Source organism: Oncorhynchus keta, chromosome 34, assembly GCF_023373465.1.
Source record: "Oncorhynchus keta strain PuntledgeMale-10-30-2019 chromosome 34, Oket_V2, whole genome shotgun sequence".
NCBI classification, from domain to species: Eukaryota; Metazoa; Chordata; class Actinopteri; order Salmoniformes; family Salmonidae; genus Oncorhynchus; species Oncorhynchus keta.
Window position 1 is genome coordinate 8,401,179 of NC_068454.1, and position 25,055 is coordinate 8,426,233.

At 41.6% G+C, this 25,055-nt stretch overlaps 2 protein-coding genes across 51 annotated transcripts; one reads left to right on the forward strand and one right to left on the reverse strand.

Annotated features, from left to right (window-relative positions):
- Window positions 1-240: 240 nt before the first annotated feature.
- Window positions 241-3,506, forward strand: LOC118366707 (ras-related protein Rab-9A). Its single transcript, XM_035749309.2, has 4 exons — window positions 241-585; window positions 1,030-1,149; window positions 1,243-1,271; window positions 1,394-3,506. Exon 4 carries the CDS (start codon window positions 1,436-1,438, stop codon window positions 2,039-2,041), a length of 606 nt encoding a protein of 201 aa, XP_035605202.1. The 5' UTR covers window positions 241-585; window positions 1,030-1,149; window positions 1,243-1,271; window positions 1,394-1,435; the 3' UTR covers window positions 2,042-3,506.
- A 292-nt stretch (window positions 3,507-3,798) lies between these two features.
- trappc2 (trafficking protein particle complex subunit 2) lies at window positions 3,799-10,608 on the reverse strand. Of its 50 annotated transcripts, none has more exons than XM_052492944.1 (13): window positions 7,636-7,723; window positions 7,181-7,542; window positions 6,586-6,783; window positions 6,422-6,520; window positions 6,160-6,390; window positions 5,961-6,125; window positions 5,864-5,929; window positions 5,731-5,829; window positions 5,532-5,696; window positions 5,367-5,465; window positions 5,004-5,036; window positions 4,409-4,541; window positions 3,799-3,913 (listed from the first exon to the last, which is right to left on the reverse strand). In XM_052492944.1, the coding sequence occupies exons 2-12, from the start codon at window positions 7,276-7,278 to the stop codon at window positions 4,502-4,504; spliced, it is 1,293 nt and encodes a 430-aa protein (XP_052348904.1). In that variant the 5' UTR covers window positions 7,279-7,542; window positions 7,636-7,723; the 3' UTR covers window positions 3,799-3,913; window positions 4,409-4,501. The 50 variants fall into 50 exon arrangements, with proteins under 50 accessions (XP_052348904.1, XP_052348899.1, XP_052348902.1 ...); XM_052492939.1 differs by lacking the exons at window positions 4,409-4,541; window positions 5,004-5,036 and adding exons at window positions 4,575-4,640; window positions 4,971-5,003 and having other exon boundaries at window positions 5,367-5,432; window positions 5,466-5,696; XM_052492942.1 differs by having other exon boundaries at window positions 5,367-5,432; window positions 5,466-5,696.
- Between the last annotated feature and the right edge of the window lie 14,447 nt (window positions 10,609-25,055).

The following is a 25,055-nucleotide window of genomic DNA, read 5'->3' on the forward strand; positions in this document are numbered from 1 at the left end:
AAGGGCATTATAAATACATTTGATTATTTTTCTGGTTTTGTACTATCTACCGTGTGGTTTCTGGTTTGGTACTATCTACCGTGTGGTTTCTGGTTTGGTACTATCTACCGGGTGTTTTCTGGTTTGGTACTATCTACCGGGTGTTTTCTGGTTTGGTACTATCTACCGTGTGGTTTCTGGTTTGGTACTATCTACCGTGTGGTTTCTGTTTTGGTACTATCTACCGGGTGTTTTGTCGTCCTCTGGTGGCTGTTTCTGTAAGAATAAGACGTGGTCTCTGTTGGAGGTTGGATGGAATACTGGAGATGACTAAATTTTAGCTAATAGTATAGCTGTATTTGTTTATAATTCATTATATCATAAATAATCTGCAATTGAAACTGAGTGATGTGACTCGAGAACATTTCGAGACTTCTTAGGTCACATGAGTGGAAACGGGCTAATGTTATCAGATGTTGTTCGAGCCAGAAGCTGCGAGGCGAGCTAACTGCTCTTGAAGACCATCTTAGGGGGACAGCTACAACAACAAAGAAGAAGCTATAAACTATCACAGTCGTTGTATGTGTTCTTCAAAACTTGGCAACGGTAAATTAATAATTAAGTCCCATTATCAGTGTCTTATGGTTTAGCTAGCGTTTTCAGCAGGATTGATGGCTAATCATTAGGAGAAGAAAATGTGGCATCTACGTTTGGTAGTAACAACGCGAGCTAAATCAGCTTGGTAGCTAAATATCGACTGTCATCCAACTTCACACTGTTGTGCGGGCGTATGTTTGCCTTATTTCTTATAGCTAGCTATCCACGCCAAGTTTCAAACATTATTCCTCGGATAATAGGCATTTGTTCCTATCATATTCTAGATAACATTGCTTGAGAAATGTAACTTGTTAGCTAGCTATGACGTGACAGTTTATGTATCGGCAGCTATGTTTTGTAAAAGGCTGGTTACAGACAGCTGTTGTAGTCACTGTACTGTATATAGTATGTTTGCAGGTTCAATCAACACATTTGTTTGCCATTTCGTTCCAGCTGGTTGAATGTTGACCACGGTTAAGATAATGACCGACACGAAACATAGACACATGTGACCAAGCAGCTAATGTCCATAGCACATGATCCTGGCCAACTGGAGGCTTCAATAATTCACGGGTAAGTACCCTTCTTTCTGTTTGTGTGGGAGGTTGATTTGCTGTGAATGCCACTGTAAGATAAAGTGCTAACAATTCAAGTGTTTTTCTTAAGTTTCAGAATATCTACACTGAGTAGTAAAGGTAAATCTGGCTCCTAAAAATACCTTTTTTTTTTTTTTAAATAGGTGAAACAAAACAGATTTGAAAAACCTGAAGGTTATTGTGTGACAGTTGTTAGTTACACATTACATCCTGTCCCCTAGGTCCTATTTTCCAGAGGAAGAGACCACGTTTTGTTAAGAGCCATGGCCAACAAGTCATCCTTGCTGAAAGTCATCCTGCTGGGAGACGGAGGTGTGGGGAAGAGCTCCCTCATGAACCGCTACGTCACCAACAAGTTTGACACGCACCTCTTCCACACCATCGGAGTGGAGTTCCTCAACAAGGACCTGGAGGTGGACGGCCGTCTGGTCACCATGCAGATCTGGGACACGGCCGGACAGGAGCGTTTCCGCAGCCTCAGGACTCCCTTCTACCGCGGCTCTGACTGCTGCCTGCTCACCTTCAGCGTGGATGACAACCAGAGCTTCCACAACCTGGCCAACTGGAAGAAGGAGTTCATCTACTACGCCGACGTCAAGGAGCCTGAGAAGTTCCCCTTCGTGGTGCTGGGGAACAAGGTGGATGTGTCGGAACGGCAAGTTTCTGCTGAAGATGCCCAACAGTGGTGTCGGGAAAATGGCAATCACCCTTACTATGAGACCAGTGCCAAGGATTCCACCAACGTAACCATAGCCTTTGAGGAGGCAGTGCGGAGAGTGCTGGCCATGGAGGAGAGGGCAGACCACCTCATCCCCACGGACACAGTCAACCTCCACAGAAAGCCCCGCTCCAGCACTTCCTGCTGTTGACAACGTGTAGGTCTTGCCCAGTGCTTGATTTGGACTGAAAGAGGTGCCAGTATTAATTGTGGGTTCCGGTACTGTTTATATTTAGGTGCAGGAGCTCCACAATACTTTTGAACTAATATTCTATAAGAGGAACAGGAGCCCAAGCAGTAGAACATTTTGAGGTGCCGGTATTCCTGCCCAAGTCAAGCACTGGGGCTACAACCTATAAAGAACTGGAGCTAGGAGGACACACAGGCGTATTTATTAACACTCATGCCCACAAGTACGGTAAGCAAGCACTGGCTAGTGTCCGTGGATGATAATCCAATGGGTTTGTTGGTCTTGGGACTCATTGAATGTAAAGCGGGTACTTGAAGAAGAGTATTTTTGTCAGATTACACCAAGAAATGCATTATAATTTAAATCTGTGCAATCTTTGAATTATATATATTGTCTTAAAATATCACATTATATTATGCCATCAATGTGGTTGCCAGAAATACATTCACAAAGCATCGCTTCCTGTTCATATTACACAGCCAGAAAGAAGTTCCTTTTTTTGTAGAAAGGTTTTCTTACACTGTGACTGAAACCAAGGTTGAGATGAGCGGCCTTACCAGTGAAAGTATCATAATTGATTCCATTCAAAACATATTGCAGACCGTATGTAAATATAATCCCACCCAAATGTGATACAGTAGAAGCAAGTCACTTTTAATCATCAATTGAGTTAAATGGGATTAGGTCAAAATAAAATAAAAAAATCCAAACATATATTAATATTTATTACAACAAATGTTGATACAAAGCAGAGTAATTTATGCAGTCTTAATTTGAAAAAGTTAAAGCACTAATCTAGCATCACTACTTTATAGTACAGAGAGTAGGAAATCTAAGCAGAAGTTAAGGTTTGATTTCTTACTCTATAATATTGGTGCTGAATTTGCTGGCCTTGCGATATCTGCACAACGTACCGTAATGAATGCGTTATCATTATGCAATGGACACAATGTTCAACACTTGCACAGGACGAGCTGAAATTGTAACTATGAAAAGAATAAAGCAGAGTTCTTATGCTGCATGACATTCTGCTCTCTACCAATAAGGTAGTACATAACCTTGTTCTTACCATTCCAGAATCTCAGTGTTCTGATAACTTGGCTAATTGTAATTAACAGATGGGTGATACATTATGAACTTGGTCATGGTGGTGGATATGATAAACCATGTTTAATGTATGTACCTGTCCATTGTTTTTGTTTCTATGGGCATCTTAATTCATCTAACATGTATTTTCTTTACATTTATGGAGATCAATTTCATTTTCTTACACACGAGTATAGTTTTAATAGTAACATTTGATTTCAACAATCATTGCTTATTGATTTTACAGTACTGTACATCCTCACAAAATAGAGTGTTGAGAACAGTTTTCTTTGCTCAGTTTTGAAAAATGCTATTTGAATAAAAACAGTCCTTGAATGAATGATCTTTCCTAAAGATGTTTGTTTTTAGTCTCCACTGTTACAGGGGAGGGAAAAAAATATCAGTTAAGAGTTAGACTTCAGCAGTAAGTCATTTGGGAAATGTTATTGCATATATACAGGATCGATTACATGCAGAATGTGAGTGTTTGTTTGCATCGGCTGGTCTTTGTACATGCTCAATGATTAGTGAAATGTTCTGCCATTACTTTGTATGGCAAAGGCACACACATGCACGCTAGTGAATTATTTGGAAAGTGTTTTGATTAGAAAATCTGGACAGTAAGACATAGAACTAAATATAAATATACATGTTTTAACCAAGCTCATTCAAGGTCTAGCTCATACAGACCATGTCACTGTTATCAAACTAGACCTCAGAGACCATGTCACTGTTATCAAACTAGACCTCAGAGACCATGTCACTATTATCAAACTAGACCTCAGAGACCATGTCACTATTATCAAACTAGACCTCAGAGACCATGTCACTATTATCAAACTAGACCTCAGAGACCATGTCACTATTATCAAACTAGACCTCAGAGACCATGACACTGTTATCAAACTAGACCTCAGAGACCATGTCACTATTATCAAACTAGACCTCAGAGACCATGTCACTATTATCAAACTAGACCTCAGAGACCATGACACTGTTATCAAACTAGACCTCAGAGACCATGTCACTATTATCAAACTAGACCTCAGAGACCATGTCACTATTATCAAACTAGACCTCAGAGACCATGTCACTATTATCAAACTAGACCTCAGAGACCATGTCACTATTATCAAACTAGACCTCAGAGACCATGTCACTATTATCAAACTAGACCTCAGAGACCATGTCACTATTATCAAACTAGACCTCAGAGACCATGTCACTATTATCAAACTAGACCTCAGAGACCATGACACTGTTATCAAACTAGACCTCAGAGACCATGTCACTATTATCAAACTAGACCTCAGAGACCATGACACTATTATCAAACTAGACCTCAAGAGACCATGTCACTATTATCAAACTAGACCTCAGAGACCATGTCACTATTATCAAACTAGACCTCAGAGACCATGTCACTATTATCAAACTAGACCTCAGAGACCATGTCACTGTTATCAAACTAGACCTCAGAGACCATGTCACTATTATCAAACTAGACCTCAGAGACCATGACACTATTATCAAACTAGACCTCAGAGACCATGACACTATTATCAAACTAGACCTCAGAGACCATGTCACTATTATCAAACTAGACCTCAGAGACCATGACACTATTATAAAACTAGACCTCAGAGACCATGACACTATTATCAAACTAGACCTCAGAGACCATGACACTATTATCAAACTAGACCTCAGAGACCATGTCACTATTATCAAACTAGACCTCAGAGACCATGACACTATTATCAAACTAGACCTCAGAGACCATGTCACTATTATCAAACTAGACCTCAGAGACCATGACACTATTATCAAACTAGACCTCAGAGACCATGACACTATTATCAAACTAGACCTCAGAGACCATGACACTATTATCAAACTAGACCTCAGAGACCATGTCACTATTATCAAACTAGACCTCAGAGACCATGACACTATTATCAAACTAGACCTCAGAGACCATGTCACTATTATCAAACTAGACCTCAGAGACCATGACACTATTATCAAACTAGACCTCAGAGACCATGTCACTATTATCAAACTAGACCTCAGAGACCATGTCACTATTATCAAACTAGACCTCAGAGACCATGTCACTATTATCAAACTAGACCTCAGAGACCATGTCACTATTATCAAACTAGACCTCAGAGACCATGTCACTATTATCAAACTAGACCTCAGAGACCATGTCACTGTTATCAAACTAGACCTCAGAGACCATGTCACTATTATCAAACTAGACCTCAGAGACCATGACACTATTATCAAACTAGACCTCAGAGACCATGACACTATTATCAAACTAGACCTCAGAGACCATGTCACTATTATCAAACTAGACCTCAGAGACCATGTCACTATTATCAAACTAGACCTCAGAGACCATGACACTATTATCAAACTAGACCTCAGAGACCATGTCACTATTATCAAACTAGACCTCAGAGACCATGTCACTATTATCAAACTAGACCTCAGAGACCATGTCACTATTATCAAACTAGACCTCAAGAGACCATGTCACTATTATCAAACTAGACCTCAGAGACCATGTCACTATTATCAAACTAGACCTCAGAGACCATGTCACTATTATCAAACTAGACCTCAGAGACCATGTCACTGTTATCAAACTAGACCTCAAGAGACCATGTCACTATTATCAAACTAGACCTCAGAGACCATGTCACTATTATCAAACTAGACCTCAGAGACCATGTCACTATTATCAAACTAGACCTCAGAGACCATGTCACTTATCAAACTAGACCTCAGAGACCATGTCACTATTATCAAACTAGACCTCAGAGACCATGTCACTATTATCAAACTAGACCTCAGAGACCATGTCACTATTATCAAACTAGACCTCAGAGACCATGTCACTATTATCAAACTAGACCTCAGAGACCATGTCACTATTATCAAACTAGACCTCAAGAGACCATGTCACTGTTATCAAACTAGACCTCAGAGACCATGTCACTATTATCAAACTAGACCTCAGAGACCATGTCACTATTATCAAACTAGACCTCAGAGACCATGTCACTATTATCAAACTAGACCTCAGAGACCATGTCACTATTATCAAACTAGACCTCAGAGACCATGTCACTATTATCAAACTAGACCTCAGAGACCATGTCACTATTATCAAACTAGACCTCAGAGACCATGTCACTATTATCAAACTAGACCTCAGAGACCATGTCACTTATCAAACTAGACCTCAGAGACCATGTCACTATTATCAAACTAGACCTCAGAGACCATGTCACTGTTATCAAACTAGACCTCAGAGACCATGTCATTATTATCAAACTAGACCTCAGAGACCATGACACTTATCAAACTAGACCTCAAGAGACCATGACACTGTTATCAAACTAGACCTCAGAGACCATGTCACTGTTATCAAACTAGACCTCAGAGACCATGTCATTATTATCAAACTAGACCTCAGAGACCATGTCACTGTTATCAAACTAGACCTCAGAGACCATGTCACTATTATCAAACTAGACCTCAGAGACCATGTCACTATTATCAAACTAGACCTCAGAGACCATGTCACTATTATCAAACTAGACCTCAAGAGACCATGACACTATCAAACTAGACCTCAAGAGACCATGTCACTATTATCAAACTAGACCTCAGAGACCATGCCACTATTATCAAACTAGACCTCAGAGACCATGTCACTATTATCAAACTAGACCTCAGAGACCATGTCACTATTATCAAACTAGACCTCAAGAGACCATGACACTATCAAACTAGACCTCAAGAGACCATGTCACTATTATCAAACTAGACCTCAAGAGACCATGTCACTATTATCAAACTAGACCTCAAGAGACCATGACACTATTATCAAACTAGACCTCAGAGACCATGTCACTATTATCAAACTAGACCTCAGAGACCATGACACTATTATCAAACTAGACCTCAAGAGACCATGTCACTATTATCAAACTAGACCTCAGAGACCATGTCACTATTATCAAACTAGACCTCAGAGACCATGTCACTATTATCAAACTAGGCAACAAAATGCTGGTAACACTCACACATGCCATTAATTCATTATAAAACACTTCCCAATGCTGTCTTTTATACTGTGGTTGGTAAGAATAAAGCAAGTAATACAGTGAATTTATCAAAACACAACCAACAGGTGATCGTAGACCGATGATGTGTATGATGAACAAAGTAAAAAAAGGTGCAGAAATCAGGTTGGTTCATTAGCTCAAGAGGTGCTTCTTTCCAAGGAACTGCACTTTTCTGTCAAATGCCGTCGACCGGATTGGAGCATTGGTTTCATAAAAAGGATTCATTGCAAACTGGAAAAGAGCACAGATTACTGAACAATGATCAATCATCAGAATGTTAATTTAAGTTAGGTGTATATGACCTGCACGAAAAGGGCAACTCACCTTAATGTATAAATCATACACATCATTAAAGAAGTTTTTGATTCCGTCTTCTTGTCGTACATCATGAAGCATGATGAATCTCATATGTGATGGAGCTGGTTAAGGGACAAAAATGGAACACAGACACTACCCATATTTCTCTGGACCCTTTGGCCAAGGAAACAATTACTATTTGTTGAATTGTAGACATATTTCAGGAATACATTATTCCATACTTTTTTGTTGCAACGTTTCCAGGGCTATATAGGTGTCAATGGCCCCGTGGTAAGTTTCGTCTCTGAGATTGGAAGGTTGGATCCCTGGTCGATTCATGCCAAAGACTAAAAATGGGACCCGATGCCTCTGCTTGGCACTCAGCATTAAGGAGATGGATTAAGGGTATGTCCCTGCAATAGACTAGTGTCCTGTCCAGGGGTTGAGCTTGTACATCAAGCTGCCTCGCTACAGAAACGGGAGATATGCTCCTGTTAAATCAATCAAATGTACTTATAAAGCCCTTTTTAAATCAGCTGATGTCACAAAGTGCTTTTACAGAAACCCAGCCTAAAACCCCAAACAGTAAGTAATGCAGATGTAGAAGCATGGTGGCTAGAAAAACTCCCTAGAAAGGCAGGAACCCATGAAGAAACCTAGAGAGAAACCAGGCTCTGAGGGGTGGCCAGTCTTCTTCTGGCTGTGCCGGGTGGAGATTATAAGAGTACATGGCCATTAAGGCCAGATTGTGTCCTATGGGCTCTTCTGCCTCAGACAGTGCTACTTACTTACGTGTAGGTCTTGGGTAGTAGTCAAAAAAGGATATGTCCTGCGGTGACAAAGGCAGAGACAAACCACTCATTGAACTTGTCCACAGTCTTCAGGTACATGTTGTTAGACAGCCACATGTTTTCATCCACCAAGTCGAGAGCTGCATGTGCAATGAACTGGTTCAGATGCCGGTGGTCATCCTGTTGACATATAGACAGAATGGATAAAACAATGACATATCAAGTGTGTTTCTTTCCCTATGAAAAAGGCAGAAGAATACACAAAACATGTCTACTTGCTCTCAAACATTACTTCAAATGATCAACACACAGTGACCCCCCCCCCAAAAAACGTCTGGATCTGCTTTAAGCTATGTAATTGAGTGAGCATTACAGTAACCTCTTATTTTGACTGGCTGTAGATAAGAGATCTCAATACATAGGTAGTGATGAAGCTAGCTACCAATTTAGACAGTTGTCAGGAGCACAGACCTATCTAAACTAAAAAAAAAAAGAAACGTCCCTTTTTCAGGACGCTGTCTTTAAAAGATAATTAATACAAATCAAAATGACTTCACTGTTTCCCATGCTTGTTAAATGAACCATAAACAATTAATGAACATGGAACGGTTGTTAAGACACTAACAGCTAACAGTAGGCAATTAAGGTCAGTTAAACTTAGGACACTAAAGAGACCTTCCTACTGACTCTGAAAAGCACAAAAAGATACCCAGGGTCCCTGCTCATCTGCTTGAATGTGCCTTAGGCATGCTGCAAGGATACATGAAGACTGCAGATGTGGCCAGGGAAATACATTGCTATGTCCATACTGTGAGAAGCCTAAGACAGCGCTACAGGGAGACAGGACAGACATCTGATCATCCTCGCAGTTGCAGACCATGTGTAACAACACCTGCACAGGATCAGTACAACCGAACATCACACCTGCGGGAAACGTACAGGTTGGCAACAACAACTGCCAGAGTTACACCAGGAATGCATAATCCCTCCATCAGTGCTCAGACTGTCTGAAATAGGCTGAGAGAGGCTGGACTGGTGGCTTGTAGGCCTGGTCTTCAGCAGACATCACTGGCAATGTCACCTATGGGCACAAAGCCACCGTTGCTGGACCAGGCAGGATTGGCAAAAAGTGCTCTTCACTGGCGAGTCGCGGTTTTGTCTCACCAGTGGTGATGGTCGGATTCACATTTGTCGTCGAAGGAATGAGCGTTACACTGAGGCCTGTACTCTGGAGCGGTATTGATTTGGAGGTGGAGGGTCCGTCATGGTCTAGGGCAGTGTGTCACAGCATCATCGGACTGAGCTTGTTGTCATTGCAGGCAATCTCAACGCTGTGCGTTACAGGGAAGACATCGTCCTCCCTTATGTGGTACCTTTCCTGCAGGCTCGTCCTGATATGACCCTCCAGCATGATAATGCCACCAGCCATACTGCTCATTCTGTGTGTGATTTCCTGCAAGACAGAAATGTCAGTGTTCTGCCATGGCCAGCGAAGAGCCCGGATCTCAATCCCATTGAGCACGTCTGGGACCTGTTGGATCAGAGGGTGAGGGTGCCTTGGTGGAAGAGTGGGGTAAACAGTTGACAGTGAGAGGCAGTTGACAGTGAGGAGACATTTTTTTTTGCTGAGTATATATTATATTGAGAATACCGTAAAGATATATACCTTTGACTCAGCTTTACCAGCAGGCAAGAACTCCATTTCAAAGACTGGGTTGTCATGATGACCAACCATGACGTAATAGAAACTGCCAGACATGTTTCTTTCCAGCAATCAACGCAGTTCTGTGTGAACAGGAATATACATTGGCTATTTCTGTAACTTGTGATGTAAATTGGTTAGCTAGCTAACGTTATATAGCTAACTACGTTACGTAACTAACGTTTGGTAGCTATATAGCCAGCACGCTTGCAAATGCATTATTATCATCAAGATAAACATATTGAAGCAAACTGAAAAAGTCTTAATTTACAGATATATGTTTAGATCCAAAAATGTACATGTGAAGCAATAGTTTTAATTGTATAAAACAAACCTTTGTTTACCTGCAAAAAAAAATGAAACTCTCCTTATTTCCGGGGAATCCCGTCACTTTTTGATGACGACATGAAAAGGTGCAATCGACCACATTTTCAACATTTGAAACTAGTTTATAACTTTGTGTATTTATATTTAATAGTATATATTAGTTGATTAATCTATCTGTATTTAGCTCTAATTTCAAAGACAGAATATGAAGGTCATAAATGTGCGACTGGAACTAAACAATAACATTGCCAGTTAAATTCAAACTGTTGGCACTTGGAGAGGACATCTTCTTCTTCTTTTTCGACATAATGGCGTATTGCAAACAAATGTTTCAAATGCATGCTGCCACCTACTGTGCTGGAGTGTTTGGTCAATCATGGTTTACAACATTAGTTCCACAATTCTAAATCCTCATGCCTAACTCAGAAAAAAAAGAGCCCTACAAATTTCTAAAATACTCTCCCCATCCCAAAAATCCCTTCAGAATAACCCCAATTCCACTTCTCAAAACGTTCACAGATGTAAGCACTCTCAGTTTGTCCTCTCCACAACTTGACACAACGTATGGGTCGGCCAAAATGCAGGATCCCACTCTTTCTAAAATTCTCCCCCCTACCGGTCAAAAATCATCTCTGGTAAGACTCTCAGGTCAAAAGGTGGAAGACTCTACCACACCTGTCGTGATAGGCAGGCCCACTACACACTGGACTGGCTCAACTTCAGAGCCCTCACTTCTGTCGACTGACTCCATTTAGAGATCATCAAGGTTCTCAAGAGAGCTTGAAGAGCTTGGAGATTACTTGGTTTGTAATCAGGAGACGTAGGTATGTACACCTCGAATAAATGTGTATACTCAGGAGACGAATCTCTGATATTAACAGTGCCATTCTTAGGCTTCCTCGCCATCACACTTCGTCCTCCCCACCTGCTAACCGTTTTTCTGGAAAGCAGACCATTGGTTACTAAGCAGGTCATTTCAACCCGAATCCCTATATATCAGTGCTGTAAACACGATATAAATGTTAGTCTCTTTACAGAGTATTAGGTTTTTGCCTTCAACAAGAAAAACCTGCAAGCTAGTATTCGTTGATTGATCCTCTCTTCCCCTGGAAGCTTTATCCCCAGATGAGCTGAGGAAGAGGCTTTACCAAAACTTTAAGAATCGAGGCGTGCTTGACACACTTAGTAAGAATTACAAGTAAGAATTTACATGAGCATTTTGCCTGTTAGATTGCATTAGTTAAAGTTGTACTATCGCCTTGGGCAGGCCAGTCCCTATGAAGTCTGACTCTGTCCTGATAACCACCAGTCTGGTGGCAGATCACCTGCAAAACTCTGCATCTAAGTATACCCTGTATGTGTTCTACCCTGTCTGTGTTCTACCCTATCTGTGTTCTACCCTGTCTGTATTCTACCCTGTCTGTGTTCTACCCTGAATGTGTTCTGCCCTGACTGTGTTCTACCCTGTTTGTGTTCTACACTGAATGTGTTCTACCCTGAATGTGTTCTACCCTGTCTGTGTTCTACCCTGTCTGTGTTCTACCCTGAATGTGTTCTGCCCTGTCTGTGTTCTAACCTGCATGTGTTCTACCCTGTCTGTGTTCTACCCTGAATGTGTTTTACCTTGAATGTGTTCTGCCCTGTCTGTGTTCTACCCTGTCTGTGTCCTACCCTGATTGTGTTCTACCCTGTCTGTGTTCTGCCCTGTCTGTGTTCTACCCTGTCTGTGTTCTTCCCTGTCTGTGTTCTGCCCTGACTGTGTTCTACCCTGTTTGTGTTCTACACTGAATGTGTTCTACCCTGAATGTGTTCTACCCTGTCTGTATTCTTCCCTGTCTGTGTTTTACCCTGAATGTGCGAAAAGATCAGGAGCCCTATTGCTTTGGAGCAGTAACACCGTTACTCAGATTGAGGAAAAGGATGTGTCTATGCGGAGACGAGCTGTGTTGAAAGAAATATAAACCGTCTGATATAGAGAAGCAGAACGATAGAGGCTTTTGGAAAGGAAAAATAAGTCATGTTACCACCCTCACGCTAAGTCATTTTCATCCTTAGTCATCCTTTATCAGGTTTGGTTTAGCGGCTTACTCGCAGACTGTGTTGACCACAGGACCTGAACTATACAGGTGAAGTGATATCAAACTGAAAGAGCAAGCAACTATTATCTTGAAAAAAGTACAGAACAGTCCAATTAGGCTAAATCTGGCATAGTAATACCATACGAAGAATGTGTTTCAAGGTATTATGATATTATTACGCCAGATTTAGTCTAATTGGACTGTTCTGTACTTTTAAAAAATATTTTAGTTGCTCGCTCTTTCAGTTTGATATCACTTCACTTCCCACTTCCAGCACAGAGGAGGCCACATCGTTTCATTATATCTATTCCGCTCTGCCTCCAGAAGGTGGCACTCTTGTGTAGCGCAAAAAATATGAATATTCATATCCTCTTTGTCTTGTTTGTTGTGATGTATTGTGTACTTTGGATCCAGTTTATCACGAAAATTTCTTCCCCCTTATTCCATTTATAAAGAGCTATTGTGATTCTGTTGTTGGTTTGGACCAATTGTTGCTGTCTCAATAATGTATAGGATAAAATAAAGGCATGTTAGTAACTTTGAATGTTAATAAGTTTGACTCTCACCACTTCTATCACCTCTTCAACCCTACAAACACACAGTAGGCTATTTCTTTTTTAGATTGTAAAGTTGGCGAGTATAGCCAGCTGTCAGTTAGCATTAGTATAACATGTGTGAGGACTGATCACAGAGGCTGTACAACAAGCAGTCCAGATGCATGGCTTCTTGAATAGACCAGTTGCCTCGTCACATAATCCACAGTCTATATGCCGTACAATATTATGTCAAACGTTTGTGTTTTAGTGGCTCATTTGCATGTTACAGTCTAAGTATGAGAAGTTTGATGTAACACTTCAGGAAACCATCATTGGAACGTACCTCATCCTGAGGAGAGACAGAGTGGAGCTGCAGGCCCAGCTCAGGCTGATGAAGAAGCTGGATGTGGCTCAGGATGAGAACCAGGGCCTATGGGCAGGGGAGGAACGGTGGCTCAGGAGCAGAACCAGGGTCTACAGGCAGGTGAGGAACGGTGGCTCAGGAGGAGAACCAGGGCCTACAGGCAGGTGAGGAACGGTGGCTCAAGAAGAGAACCAGGGCCTACGGGCAGGTGAGGAACGGTGGCTCAGGAGGAGAACCAGGGCCTACGGGCAGGCGAAGAACGGTGGCTCAAGAAGAGAACCAGGGCCTACGGGCAGGTGAGGAACGGTGGCTCAGGAGGAGAACCAGGGCCTACGGGCAGGTGAGGTGGCCGAAGCCTGGCATGGTCAAGCATTAGCCTCCTCCTGGATGTGTGTGGGAAACCAGTTAATTCTTAGATTTTTTTTCTCACATTTTAGCCTCTCTGACCAGTCCTTTTCTGTAACGGGGAAAGTTAGTTTTTTCACTGTCGCTAGTTCAAGGTTTTTCTGCACACGAAAATGTAGGACGGGTCGCCTAAGTATGTCATCTATGTCCAAACAATATCATTATGTACAGTGCCTTGCGAAAGTATTCGGCCCCCTTGAACTTTGCGACCTTTTGCCACATTTCAGGCTTCAAATATAAAGATATAAAACTGTCTTTTTTTGTGAAGAATCAACAACAAGTGGGACACAATCATGAAGTGGAACGACATTTATTGGATATTTCAAACGTTTTTAACAAATCAAAAACTGAAAAATTGGGCGTGCAAAATTATTCAGCCCCCTTAAGTTAATACTTTGAAGCGCCACCTTGTGCTGCGATTACAGCTGTAAGTCGCTTGGGGTATGTCTCTATCAGTTTTGCACATCGAGAGACTGAAATTTTTTCCCATTTCTCCTTGCAAAACAGCTCGAGCTCAGTGAGGTTGGATGGAGAGCATTTGTGAACAGCAGTTTTCAGTTCTTTCCACAGATTCTCTATTGGATTCAGGTCTGGACTTTGACTTGGCCATTCTAACACCTGGATATGTTTATTTTTGAACCATTCCATTGTAGATTTTGCTTTATGTTTTGGATCATTGTCTTGTTGGAAGACAAATCTCCGTCCCAGTCTCAGGTCTTTTGCAGACTCCATCAGATTTTCTTCCAGAATGGTCCTGTATTTGGCTCCATCCATCTTCCCATCAATTTTAACCATCTTCCCTGTCCCTGCTGAAGAAAAGCAGGCCCAAACCATGATGCTGCCACCACCATGTTTGACAGTGGGGATGGTGTGTTCAGGGTGATGAGCTGTGTTGCTTTTACGCCAAACATAACGTTTTGCATTGTTGCCAAAAAGTTCCATTTTGGTTTCATCTGACCTTCTTCCACATGTTTGGTGTGTCTCCCAGGTGGCTTGTGGCAAACTTTAAACAACACTTTTTATGGATATCTTTAAGAAATGGCTTTCTTCTTGCCACTCTTCCATAAAGGCCAGATTTGTACAATATACAACTGATTGTTGTCCTATGGACAGTGTCTCCCACCTCAGCTGTAGATCTCTGCAGTTCATCCAGAGTGATCATGGGCCTCTTGGCTGCATCTCTGATCAGTCTTCTCCTTGTATGAGCTGAAAGTTTAGAGGGAAGGCCAGGTCTTGATAGATTTGCAGTGGTCTGATACTCCTTCCATTTCAATAGTATTGCTTGCACAGTGCTCCTTGGGATATTTAAAGCTTGGTAAATCTTTTTGTATCCAAATCCGGCTTTAAACTTCTTCACAACAGTATCTCGGACCTGCCTGGTGTGTTCCTTGTTCTTCATGATGCTCTCTGCGCTTTTAACGGACCTCTGAGACTATCACAGTGCAGGTGCATTTATACGGAGACTTGATTACACACAGGTGGATTGTATTTATCATCATTAGTCATTTTGGTCAACATTGGATCATTCAACTTCCTGAGAGAGTTTGCTGCACTGAAAGTAAAGGGGCTGAATAATTTTGCACGCCCAATTTTTCAGTTTTTGATTTGTTAAAAAAGTTTGAAATATCCAAGAAATGTCGTTCCACTTCATGATTGTGTCCCACTTGTTGTTGATTCTTCACAAAAAAATACAGTTTTATATCTTTATGTTTGAAGCCTGAAATGTGGAAAAAGGTCGCAAAGTTCAAGGGGGCCGAATACTTTCGCAAGGCACTGTATTTTGTAAAATATACAGTATATATTTTCGGGGGATGGAAAAACTTTTCAGTGTAAACTTAAATGACTATATAGTCACTGTGAATAATTCATTCTAGTCACCCAACTGGCCTTGGCACTGTGGTTGGGTCTTTTTGGATGTGCCCCAGCTGACTGTCAATGCAGGGAATCGTTGCAGTGTTTGTGGCTTTACAGATGGCTCTGGGAAGTGAAAGCAGGGGGATGTTAGGGTGGAGGGGCCAAGGGACTGAGGGGGTGGAGGGAGGAGGCGGAGTGCCAATGCTTCACCCCTCTCTGAGGGACACAATGATCTTCCTGTCAGAGGAGAGGAGGACGGGATATCCTTGAGTCACTTGCTAATTTACTCTCTCTCTCTCTCTCTCTCTCTCTCTCTCTCTCTCTCTCTCTCTCTCTCTCTCTCTCTCTCCTATCAATTCAATTCAAGGGCTTTATTGGCATGGGAAACATGTGTTAACATTGCCAAAGCAAGTGAAGTAGATAATATATAAAGTGAATATATAAAGTCAAATTAACAATACAAATGAACAGTAAACATTACACATACAGAAGTTTCAAAACAATAAAGACATTACAAATGTCATATTATATACATGTATATACAGTGTTTTAACAATGTACAAATGGTAAAGGACACAAGATAAAATAAATAAGCATAAATATGGGTTGTATTTACAATGGTGTGTGTTCTTCACTGGTTGCCCTTTTCTCGTGGCAACAGGTCACAAATCTTGCTGCTGTGATGGCACACTGTGGAATTTCACCCAGTAGATATGGGAGTTTTTCAAAATTGGATTTGTTTTCGAATTCTTTGTGGATCTGTGTAATCTGAGGGAAATATGTCTCTCTAATAAGGTCATACATTGGGCAGGAGGTTAGGAAGTGCCCGTCTCTCTCTCTCTCTTTCTCTTTCTCTTTCTCTTTCTGTCTCTCTTTCTCTTTCTCTTTCTCTCTCTCTCTCTCTCTCTCTCTCTCTCTCTCTCTCTCTCTCTCTCTTGTCCTTACTAACTGTCGCTCTCTTGTTGCTGGTGAGTCTCTGATCTACCTCTACGCAGACGACACCATTCTGTATACTTCTGGCCCTTCTTTGGACACTGTGTTAACAACCCTCCAGGCGAGCTTCAAAGCCATACAACTCTCCTTCTGTGGCCTCCAATTGCTCTTAAATACAAGTAATACTAAATGCATGATCTTCAACCGATCGCTGCCTGCACCTGCCCGCCTGTCCAACATCACTACTCTGGACGGCTCTGACTTAGAATACGTGGACAACTACAAATACCTAGGTGTCTGGTTAGACTGTAAACTCTCCTTCCAGACCCACATCAAACATCTCCAATACAAAGTTAAATCTAGAATTGGCTTCCTATTTCGCAACAAAGCATCCTTTACTCATGCTGCCAAACATACCCTTGTAAAACTAACCATCCTACCAATCCTCGACTTCGGCGATGTCATTTACAAAATAGCCACCAATACCCTACTCAACAAATTGGATGCAGTCTATCACAGTGCAATCCGTTTTGTCACCAAAGCCCCATATACTACCCACCATTGCGACCTGTACACTCTTGTTGGCTGGCCCTCGCTTCATACTCGTCGCCAAACCCACTGGCTCCATGTCATCTACAAGACCCTGCTAGGTAAAGTCCCCCCTTACCTGTAGCACGCTCTCCAGCAGGTATATCTCTCTGGTTACCCCCAAAACCAATTCTTTCTTTGGCCGCCTCTCCTTCCAGTTCTCTGCTGCCAATGACTGGAACGAAGTACAAAAATCTCTGAAACTCGAAACACTTATCTCCCTCACTAGCTTTAAGCACCAACTGTCAGAGCAGCTCACAGATTACTGCACCTGTACATAGCCCACCTATAATTTAGCCTAAACAACTACCTCTTTCCCTACTGTATTTATTTTATTTATTTATTTATTTTGCTCCTTTGCACCCCATTATTTTTATTTCTACTTTGCACATTCTTCCATTGCAAATCTACCATTCCAGTGTTTTACTTGCTATATTTTATTTACTTTGCCACCATGGCCTTTTTTGCCTTTACCTCCCTTATCTCACCTCATTTGCTCACATCGTATATAGACTTGTTTATACTGTATTATTGACTGTATGTTTGTTTTACTCCATGTGTAACTCTGTGCAGTTGTATGTGTCAAACTGCTTTGCTTTATCTTGGCCAGGTCGCAATTGTAAATGAGAACTTGTTCTCAACTTGCCTACCTGGTTAAATAAAGGTGAAATAAATAAAAAAGAAAATAAATAAACACTAGACTTCATTAACCACCCTCAGAGTTAGGCTAGTACCATGTGCTAGGCTAGGCTAGTACTGTGTGCTAGGCTAGTACCATGTGCTAGGCTAGTACCATGTGCTAGGCTAGGCTAGTACCGTGTGCTAGGCTAGTACCATGTGCTAGGCTAGTACCATGTGCTAAACCACCTCCCAGCACCGTCTCAGTCAAACCAATGTCCTCTAGTTAGTTGAGGAGATTAACTGGATTGTATCACAAACAATGAATCGTTTAACTTCAACTGACATTAACATTTTTGGCACAAAAATTGTCACAATACCTTTAACTAAAATACCCAACCTAAATCCATTAGTCCTTGTCCGTAGTTGAAAAAATAAAGATTGGTAACTGGATATGCTGTACAATGAGTGCCGTAGTGCTCTAGTATGTAAGCTGTTAGCTTAGATGTTGTGACTCATATCCGATTCTCCCTGTAGATCTGGGCAGGCTGTCGGCAGTGCAGCTGGCGCTCCAGACAGAGCTGAGGAGGCTGGAGAGTGCCAGGATGCTGTCGAAAGAGGAGTCTGACAGACACAGACAGGTGCTGAAGGCCCAGCTTCAGAGTTAGGTCAGTGACACTGCTTCTCTGATAATGTGGGAAACAATGTGGAGTGTAGCGAGATGACTTTTCTTTAACACACATCTGCTCTAACGTTTACTTATTCATGGTTACGGTAACTCCATAGGGCCTTATATCTGGGTTGCAGTCCATTTGGGAGTCTGCAGGTCATCTTGCACTTGTTCAAGGATCTTTTTCTCTGTAACCCCTTGTTGGCCGTGTCCACCTGTTGGAGGTGTGTGTGTGTGTGTGTGTGTGTGTGTGTGTGTGTGTGTGTGTGTGTGTGTGTGTGTGTGTGTGTGTGTGTGTGTGTGTGTGTGTGTGTGTGTGTGTGTGTGTGTGTGTGTGTGTGTGTGGGTGGGTGTGGGTGGGTGCGTGTGCGTGTGCGTGTGCAAGTGGCCAAGATCTTCTCTATGCCCTTCTGCTGGTTGATCGTGTCTTGGTCCTCATCTTCTCTAAGTCCTTCTGGCAGTTGATCGTGTCTTGGTCCTCATCTTCTCTAAGCCCTTCTGCTGGTTGATCGTGTCTTGGTCCTCATCTTCTCTAAGTCCTTCTGGCGGTTGATCGTGTCTTGGTCCTCATCTTCTCTAAGTCCTTCTCCTGGTTGATCGTGTCTTGGTCCTCATCTTCTCTAAGTCCTTCTGGCGGTTGATCGTGTCTTGGTCCTCATCTTCTCTAAGTCCTTCTCCTGGTTGATCGTGTCTTGGTCCTCATCTTCTCTAAGTCCTTCTCCTGGTTGATCGTGTCTTGGTCCTCATCTTCTCTAAGTCCTTCTGGCGGTTGATCGTGTCTTGGTCCTCATCTTCTCTTCTTTCTATGCTTTATTTTTCCTTGTTCTTCAACCTCTTGGTTCTGTATGATGTGTTGTTTTGTGTGATGTGTGATCTGTGTGTGATGTGTATCTGTGTGTGATGTGATGTGTGTGATTGCAGTACGCAACTCTGGAGAATGATGCACTGCGTAACCCTTCCTTGGTGGTCCTCTCAGTGCTGGAGATCAGCCCTGATAAACTACTGCCTCTTGATATCTATGTGGACAGAGGTGTGCTGAGGGCTAGAAGGTGTGAAGAAGGCCCGACTGGGGGAGCAGCAGCTCTCCAGAATCTGACACTGATCTGGTAGACGGGGCCAAGGCCAGAATCAGAGAGCTGGAGAAGGAGACAGAGATGCTGGAGGAAGCCTAAAGGAACACCAGCAGAGGGCAGTGCACGCCATCATGTCACACATGCTGCCCCCTCGACCCCTCTCACCACAACGAACACTGGTATCACTCCACCCTCATTCACCTCAGAGGCAACACCCACCAACGTCCTCCCTCGCCCCGAAAACAACACGTAACCAACACCCTTGCTCCCACTCACTCCAGCATCCATAGACCTCTCTCACCCCAATGACAACCCCCTCCCAAGAGTAGCAGAACCCCCACCTCCCCTGCCAGGACTAGAGCCCCTCCTCCCCCAGAGTAGCAGAACCCTCACCTCTCGCCAGCCCAGAACCGCCAAGTCTCCCCAGTTCAGATCCAGAAACCCCACCTCTCCCCAGTCCAGAAGCAAAACCCCCACCTCTCCCGAGAACCAAAAGCCCCACCTTTCCCCAGAACCAAAAGCTCCAACTCTCCCCAGCCCAGAACCAAAACCCTACCTCTCTCCAGAACCAGAATCCCCACCTCTCCCTAGCCCAGAAACGGAAGCCCCACCTCCCCTCAGCCCAATATGACCTTTGCTGAAAACCAGCCCCAGCATCAGTACCTTGGTCCAAGGAGCATACTGGACTTAGTGAGGCTCTGTTCTTGGGAGACAGAATCCCTCAGGAAGGCAGCTACTCTCCTCCAGAATCCTGTCACCCCCCTCTCCCTCTCCAGGAGGCAGCTTTGCACAGATCCTGCGGAAATTAGGAGTCTCCATACTGTTTTAATGGGTTGATTCACTTCAAACGGATTTAATGTCCCAAGTGCTTTACCAAGCCTGTAAATATGTTTAACTGATTACAGTTACATGCACACAATAGTGGGATTATTGTGGATAGTCAGATTAATATAATGCCTTGCAAGAAGAACGATTACCCTAATAATCCTGTTTACATGAACACATCTGAAAGCAGGCTACCTGAAACCTGATAAATGCAGAAAATCACCAATCAAAATATACATTCTACCACAACGACCATGTACTTTTTGGGAAGTATATTTAATTCTGAGTTCGGACATAGAGTATAAAGTTCGTAAGTGAAAACTACTTCAAAGATGCATACATTCAGTTGGTTTGAACTCACTTCATTCAAGCTAAACGGGGAGGCTCACGTAACCGTTGCTGGCACATGTGCAGATCAAATACACCGCTGGAACGCCGATTAAGGTGGTTACGTCAGTATTTCATTTCCCATTCATAATGTCTGATTCATTGAGTCAGCTCCTACCATTCATAATGTCTGATTCATTGAGTCAGCCCCTACCATTCATAATGTCTGATTCATTGAGTCAGTCCCTACCATTCATAATGTCTGATTAATTGAGTCAGTCCATACCATTCATAATGTCTGATTCATTGAGTCAGTCCATACCATTCATAATGTCTGATTCATTGAGTCAGTCCCTACCATTCATAATGTCTGATTCATTGAGTCAGCCCATACCATTCATAATGTCTGATTCATTGAGTCAATCCATACCATTCATAATGTCTGATTCATTGAGTCAGCTCCATACCATTCATAATGTCTGATTCATTGAGTCAGCTCCTACCATTCATAATGTCTGATTCATTGAGTCAGTCCATACCATTCATAATGTCTGATTCATTGAGTCAGTCCATACCATTCATAATGTCTGATTCATTGAGTCAGTCCATACCATTCATAATGTCTGATTAATTGAGTCAGTCCATACCATTCATAATGTCTGATTCATTGAGTCAGCCCCTACCATTCATAATGTCTGATTCATTGAGTCAGCCCATATCATTCATAATTTCTGATTAATTGAGTCAGTCCATACCATTCATAATGTCTGATTCATTGAGTCAGTCCATACCATTCATAATGTCTGATTCATTGAGTCAGCCCCTACCATTCATAATGTCTGATTCATTGAGTCAGCCCATACCATTCATAATGTCTGATTCATTGAGTCAGTCCATACCATTCATAATGTCTGATTAATTGAGTCAGTCCATACCATTCATAATGTCTGATTCATTGAGTCAGTCCATACCATTCATAATGTCTGATTCATTGAGTCAGTCCATACCATTCATAATGTCTGATTAATTGAGTCAGTCCATACCATTCATAATGTCTGATTCATTGAGTCAGCCCCTACCATTCATAATGTCTGATTCATTGAGTCAGCCCATATCATTCATAATTTCTGATTAATTGAGTCAGTCCATACCATTCATAATGTCTGATTAATTGAGTCAGCCCCTACCATTCATAATGTCTGATTCATTGAGTCAGCCCATACCATTCATAATGTCTGATTCATTGCGTCAGTCCATACCATTCATAATGTCTGATTAATTGAGTCAGTCCATACCATTCATAATGTCTGATTCATTGAGTCAGCCCCTACCATTCATAATGTCTGATTAATTGAGTCAGCCCATATCATTCATAATGTCTGATTAATTGAGTCAGCCCCTACCATTCATAATGTCTGATTAATTGAGTCAGCCCATATCATTCATAATGTCTGATTCATTGAGTCAGTCCATACCATTCATAATGTCTGATTCATTGAGTCAGCCCATATCATTCATAATGTCTGATTAATTGAGTCAGTCCATACCATTCATAATGTCTGATTCATTGAGTCAGCCCCTACCATTCATAATGTCTGATTAATTGAGTCAGCCCATATCATTCATAATGTCTGATTAATTGAGTCAGTCCATACCATTCATAATGTCTGATTAATTGAGTCAGCCCCTACCATTCATAATGTCTGATTAATTGAGTCAGCCCATATCATTCATAATGTCTGATTAATTGAGTCAGCCCCTACCATTCATAATGTCTGATTCATTGAGTCAGTCCATACCATTCATAATGTCTGATTAATTGACTCAGCCCATATCATTCATAATGTCTGATTCATTGAGTCAGTCCATACCATTCATAATGTCTGATTCATTGAGTCAGTCCATACCATTCATAATGTCTGATTCATTGAGTCAGCCCCTACCATTCATAATGTCTGATTAATTGAGTCAGCCCATATCATTCATAATGTCTGATTCATTGAGTCAGCCCATACCATTCATAATGTCTGATTCATTGAGTCAGTCCATACCATTCATAATGTCTGATTCATTGAGTCAGTCCATACCATTCATAATGTCTGATTCATTGAGTCAGTCCATACCATTCATAATGTCTGATTAATTGAGTCAGTCCATACCATTCATAATGTCTGATTCATTGAGTCAGTCCATACCATTCATAATGTCTGATTAATTGAGTCAGTCCATACCATTCATAATGTCTGATTCATTGAGTCAGCCCCTACCATTCATAATGTCTGATTCATTGAGTCAGCCCATATCATTCATAATTTCTGATTAATTGAGTCAGTCCATACCATTCATAATGTCTGATTCATTGAGTCAGCCCCTACCATTCATAATGTCTGATTAATTGAGTCAGCCCATATCATTCATAATGTCTGATTCATTGAGTCAGTCCATACCATTCATAATGTCTGATTCATTGAGTCAGTCCATACCATTCATAATGTCTGATTCATTGAGTCAGCCCCTACCATTCATAATGTCTGATTAATTGAGTCAGCCCATATCATTCATAATGTCTGATTAATTGAGTCAGCCCATGCCATTCATAATGTCTGATTAATTGAGTCAGCCCATACCATTCATAATGTCTGATTCATTGAGTCAGTCCATACCATTCATAATGTCTGATTCATTGAGTCAGTCCATACCATTCATAATGTCTGATTAATTGAGTCAGCCCCTACCATTCATAATGTCTGATTCATTGAGTCAGCCCATATCATTCATAATTTCTGATTAATTGAGTCAGTCCATATCATTCATAATTTCTGATTAATTGAGTCAGTCCATACCATTCATAATGTCTGATTCATTGAGTCAGTCCATACCATTCATAATGTCTGATTCATTGAGTCAGCCCATATCATTCATAATGTCTGATTCATTGAGTCAGCCCATACCATTCATAATGTCTGATTCATTGCGTCAGTCCATACCATTCATAATGTCTGATTAATTGAGTCAGCCCATATCATTCATAATGTCTGATTCATTGCGTCAGTCCATACCATTCATAATGTCTGATTAATTGAGTCAGTCCATACCATTCATAATGTCTGATTCATTGAGTCAGCCCCTACCATTCATAATGTCTGATTAATTGAGTCAGCCCATATCATTCATAATGTCTGATTCATTGAGTCAGCCCATACCATTCATAATGTCTGATTCATTGAGTCAGTCCATACCATTCATAATGTCTGATTCATTGAGTCAGTCCATACCATTCATAATGTCTGATTAATTGAGTCAGTCCATACCATTCATAATGTCTGATTCATTGAGTCAGTCCATACCATTCATAATGTCTGATTCATTGAGTCAGCCCATATCATTCATAATGTCTGATTAATTGAGTCAGCCCATATCATTCATAATGTCTGATTCATTGAGTCAGTCCATACCATTCATAATGTCTGATTCATTGAGTCAGCCCATATCATTCATAATGTCTGATTCATTGAGTCAGCCCATACCATTCATAATGTCTGATTCATTGAGTCAGTCCATACCATTCATAATGTCTGATTCATTGAGTCAGCCCCTACCATTCATAATGTCTGATTAATTGAGTCAGCCCATATCATTCATAATGTCTGATTCATTGAGTCAGCCCATACCATTCATAATGTCTGATTCATTGAGTCAGTCCATACCATTCATAATGTCTGATTCATTGAGTCAGCCCCTACCATTCATAATGTCTGATTCATTGAGTCAGCCCCTACCATTCATAATGTCTGATTCATTGAGTCAGTCCATACCATTCATAATGTCTGATTCATTGAGTCAGTCCATACCATTCATAATGTCTGATTCATTGAGTCAGTCCATACCATTCATAATGTCTGATTCATTGAGTCAGTCCATACCATTCATAATGTCTGATTCATTGAGTCAGCCCCTACCATTCATAATGTCTGATTCATTGAGTCAGCCCCTACCATTCATAATTTCTGATTCATTGAGTCAGCCCCTACCATTCATAATTTCTGATTAATTGAGTCAGCCCATACCATTATATAATTATACAGTCGTTTAAGTCTATGTGTAGTCGTCTTCATCTTTCTCTCTTTGATCATTTCATGTCTTCAGAAACATCATATGACAGTGACAGTGACAGTGCTGAATCTGTATCTTCTGTCGTTTGTTGCATTCTCTAGTTAACAGTTGGTACTCCTGTCATCCTCAAGGGCTGAGGAGGTATCGTCTGTGGCGTTTCCTGAGCTGTCTCCCGAGAGGTGTTTCTCCCCCCTCGCCCTGACCCGCGGAGAGGTGGCGTCCTCACGGGACTTAACTTCCAAT

Bases quoted from the DNA above. Each gene is read 5' to 3' on its own strand.
- LOC118366707 (XM_035749309.2), top strand. From the start codon at position 1,436: ATGGCCAACAAGTCATCCTTGCTGAAAGTCATCCTGCTGGGAGACGGA.
- trappc2 (XM_052492936.1), bottom strand. From the start codon at position 7,278: ATGGCATGTGTGAGTGTTACCAGCATTTTGTTGCCTAGTTTGATAATA. The intron at 4,641-5,168 runs GTCTAGTTTGAT...ATGGTCTCTGAG, and splicing joins ATAGTGTCATGGTCTCTGAG to GTCTAGTTTGATAACAGTGA. The intron at 4,542-4,607 runs GTCTAGTTTGAT...ATGGTCTCTGAG, and splicing joins ACAGTGACATGGTCTCTGAG to GTCTAGTTTGATAATAGTGA.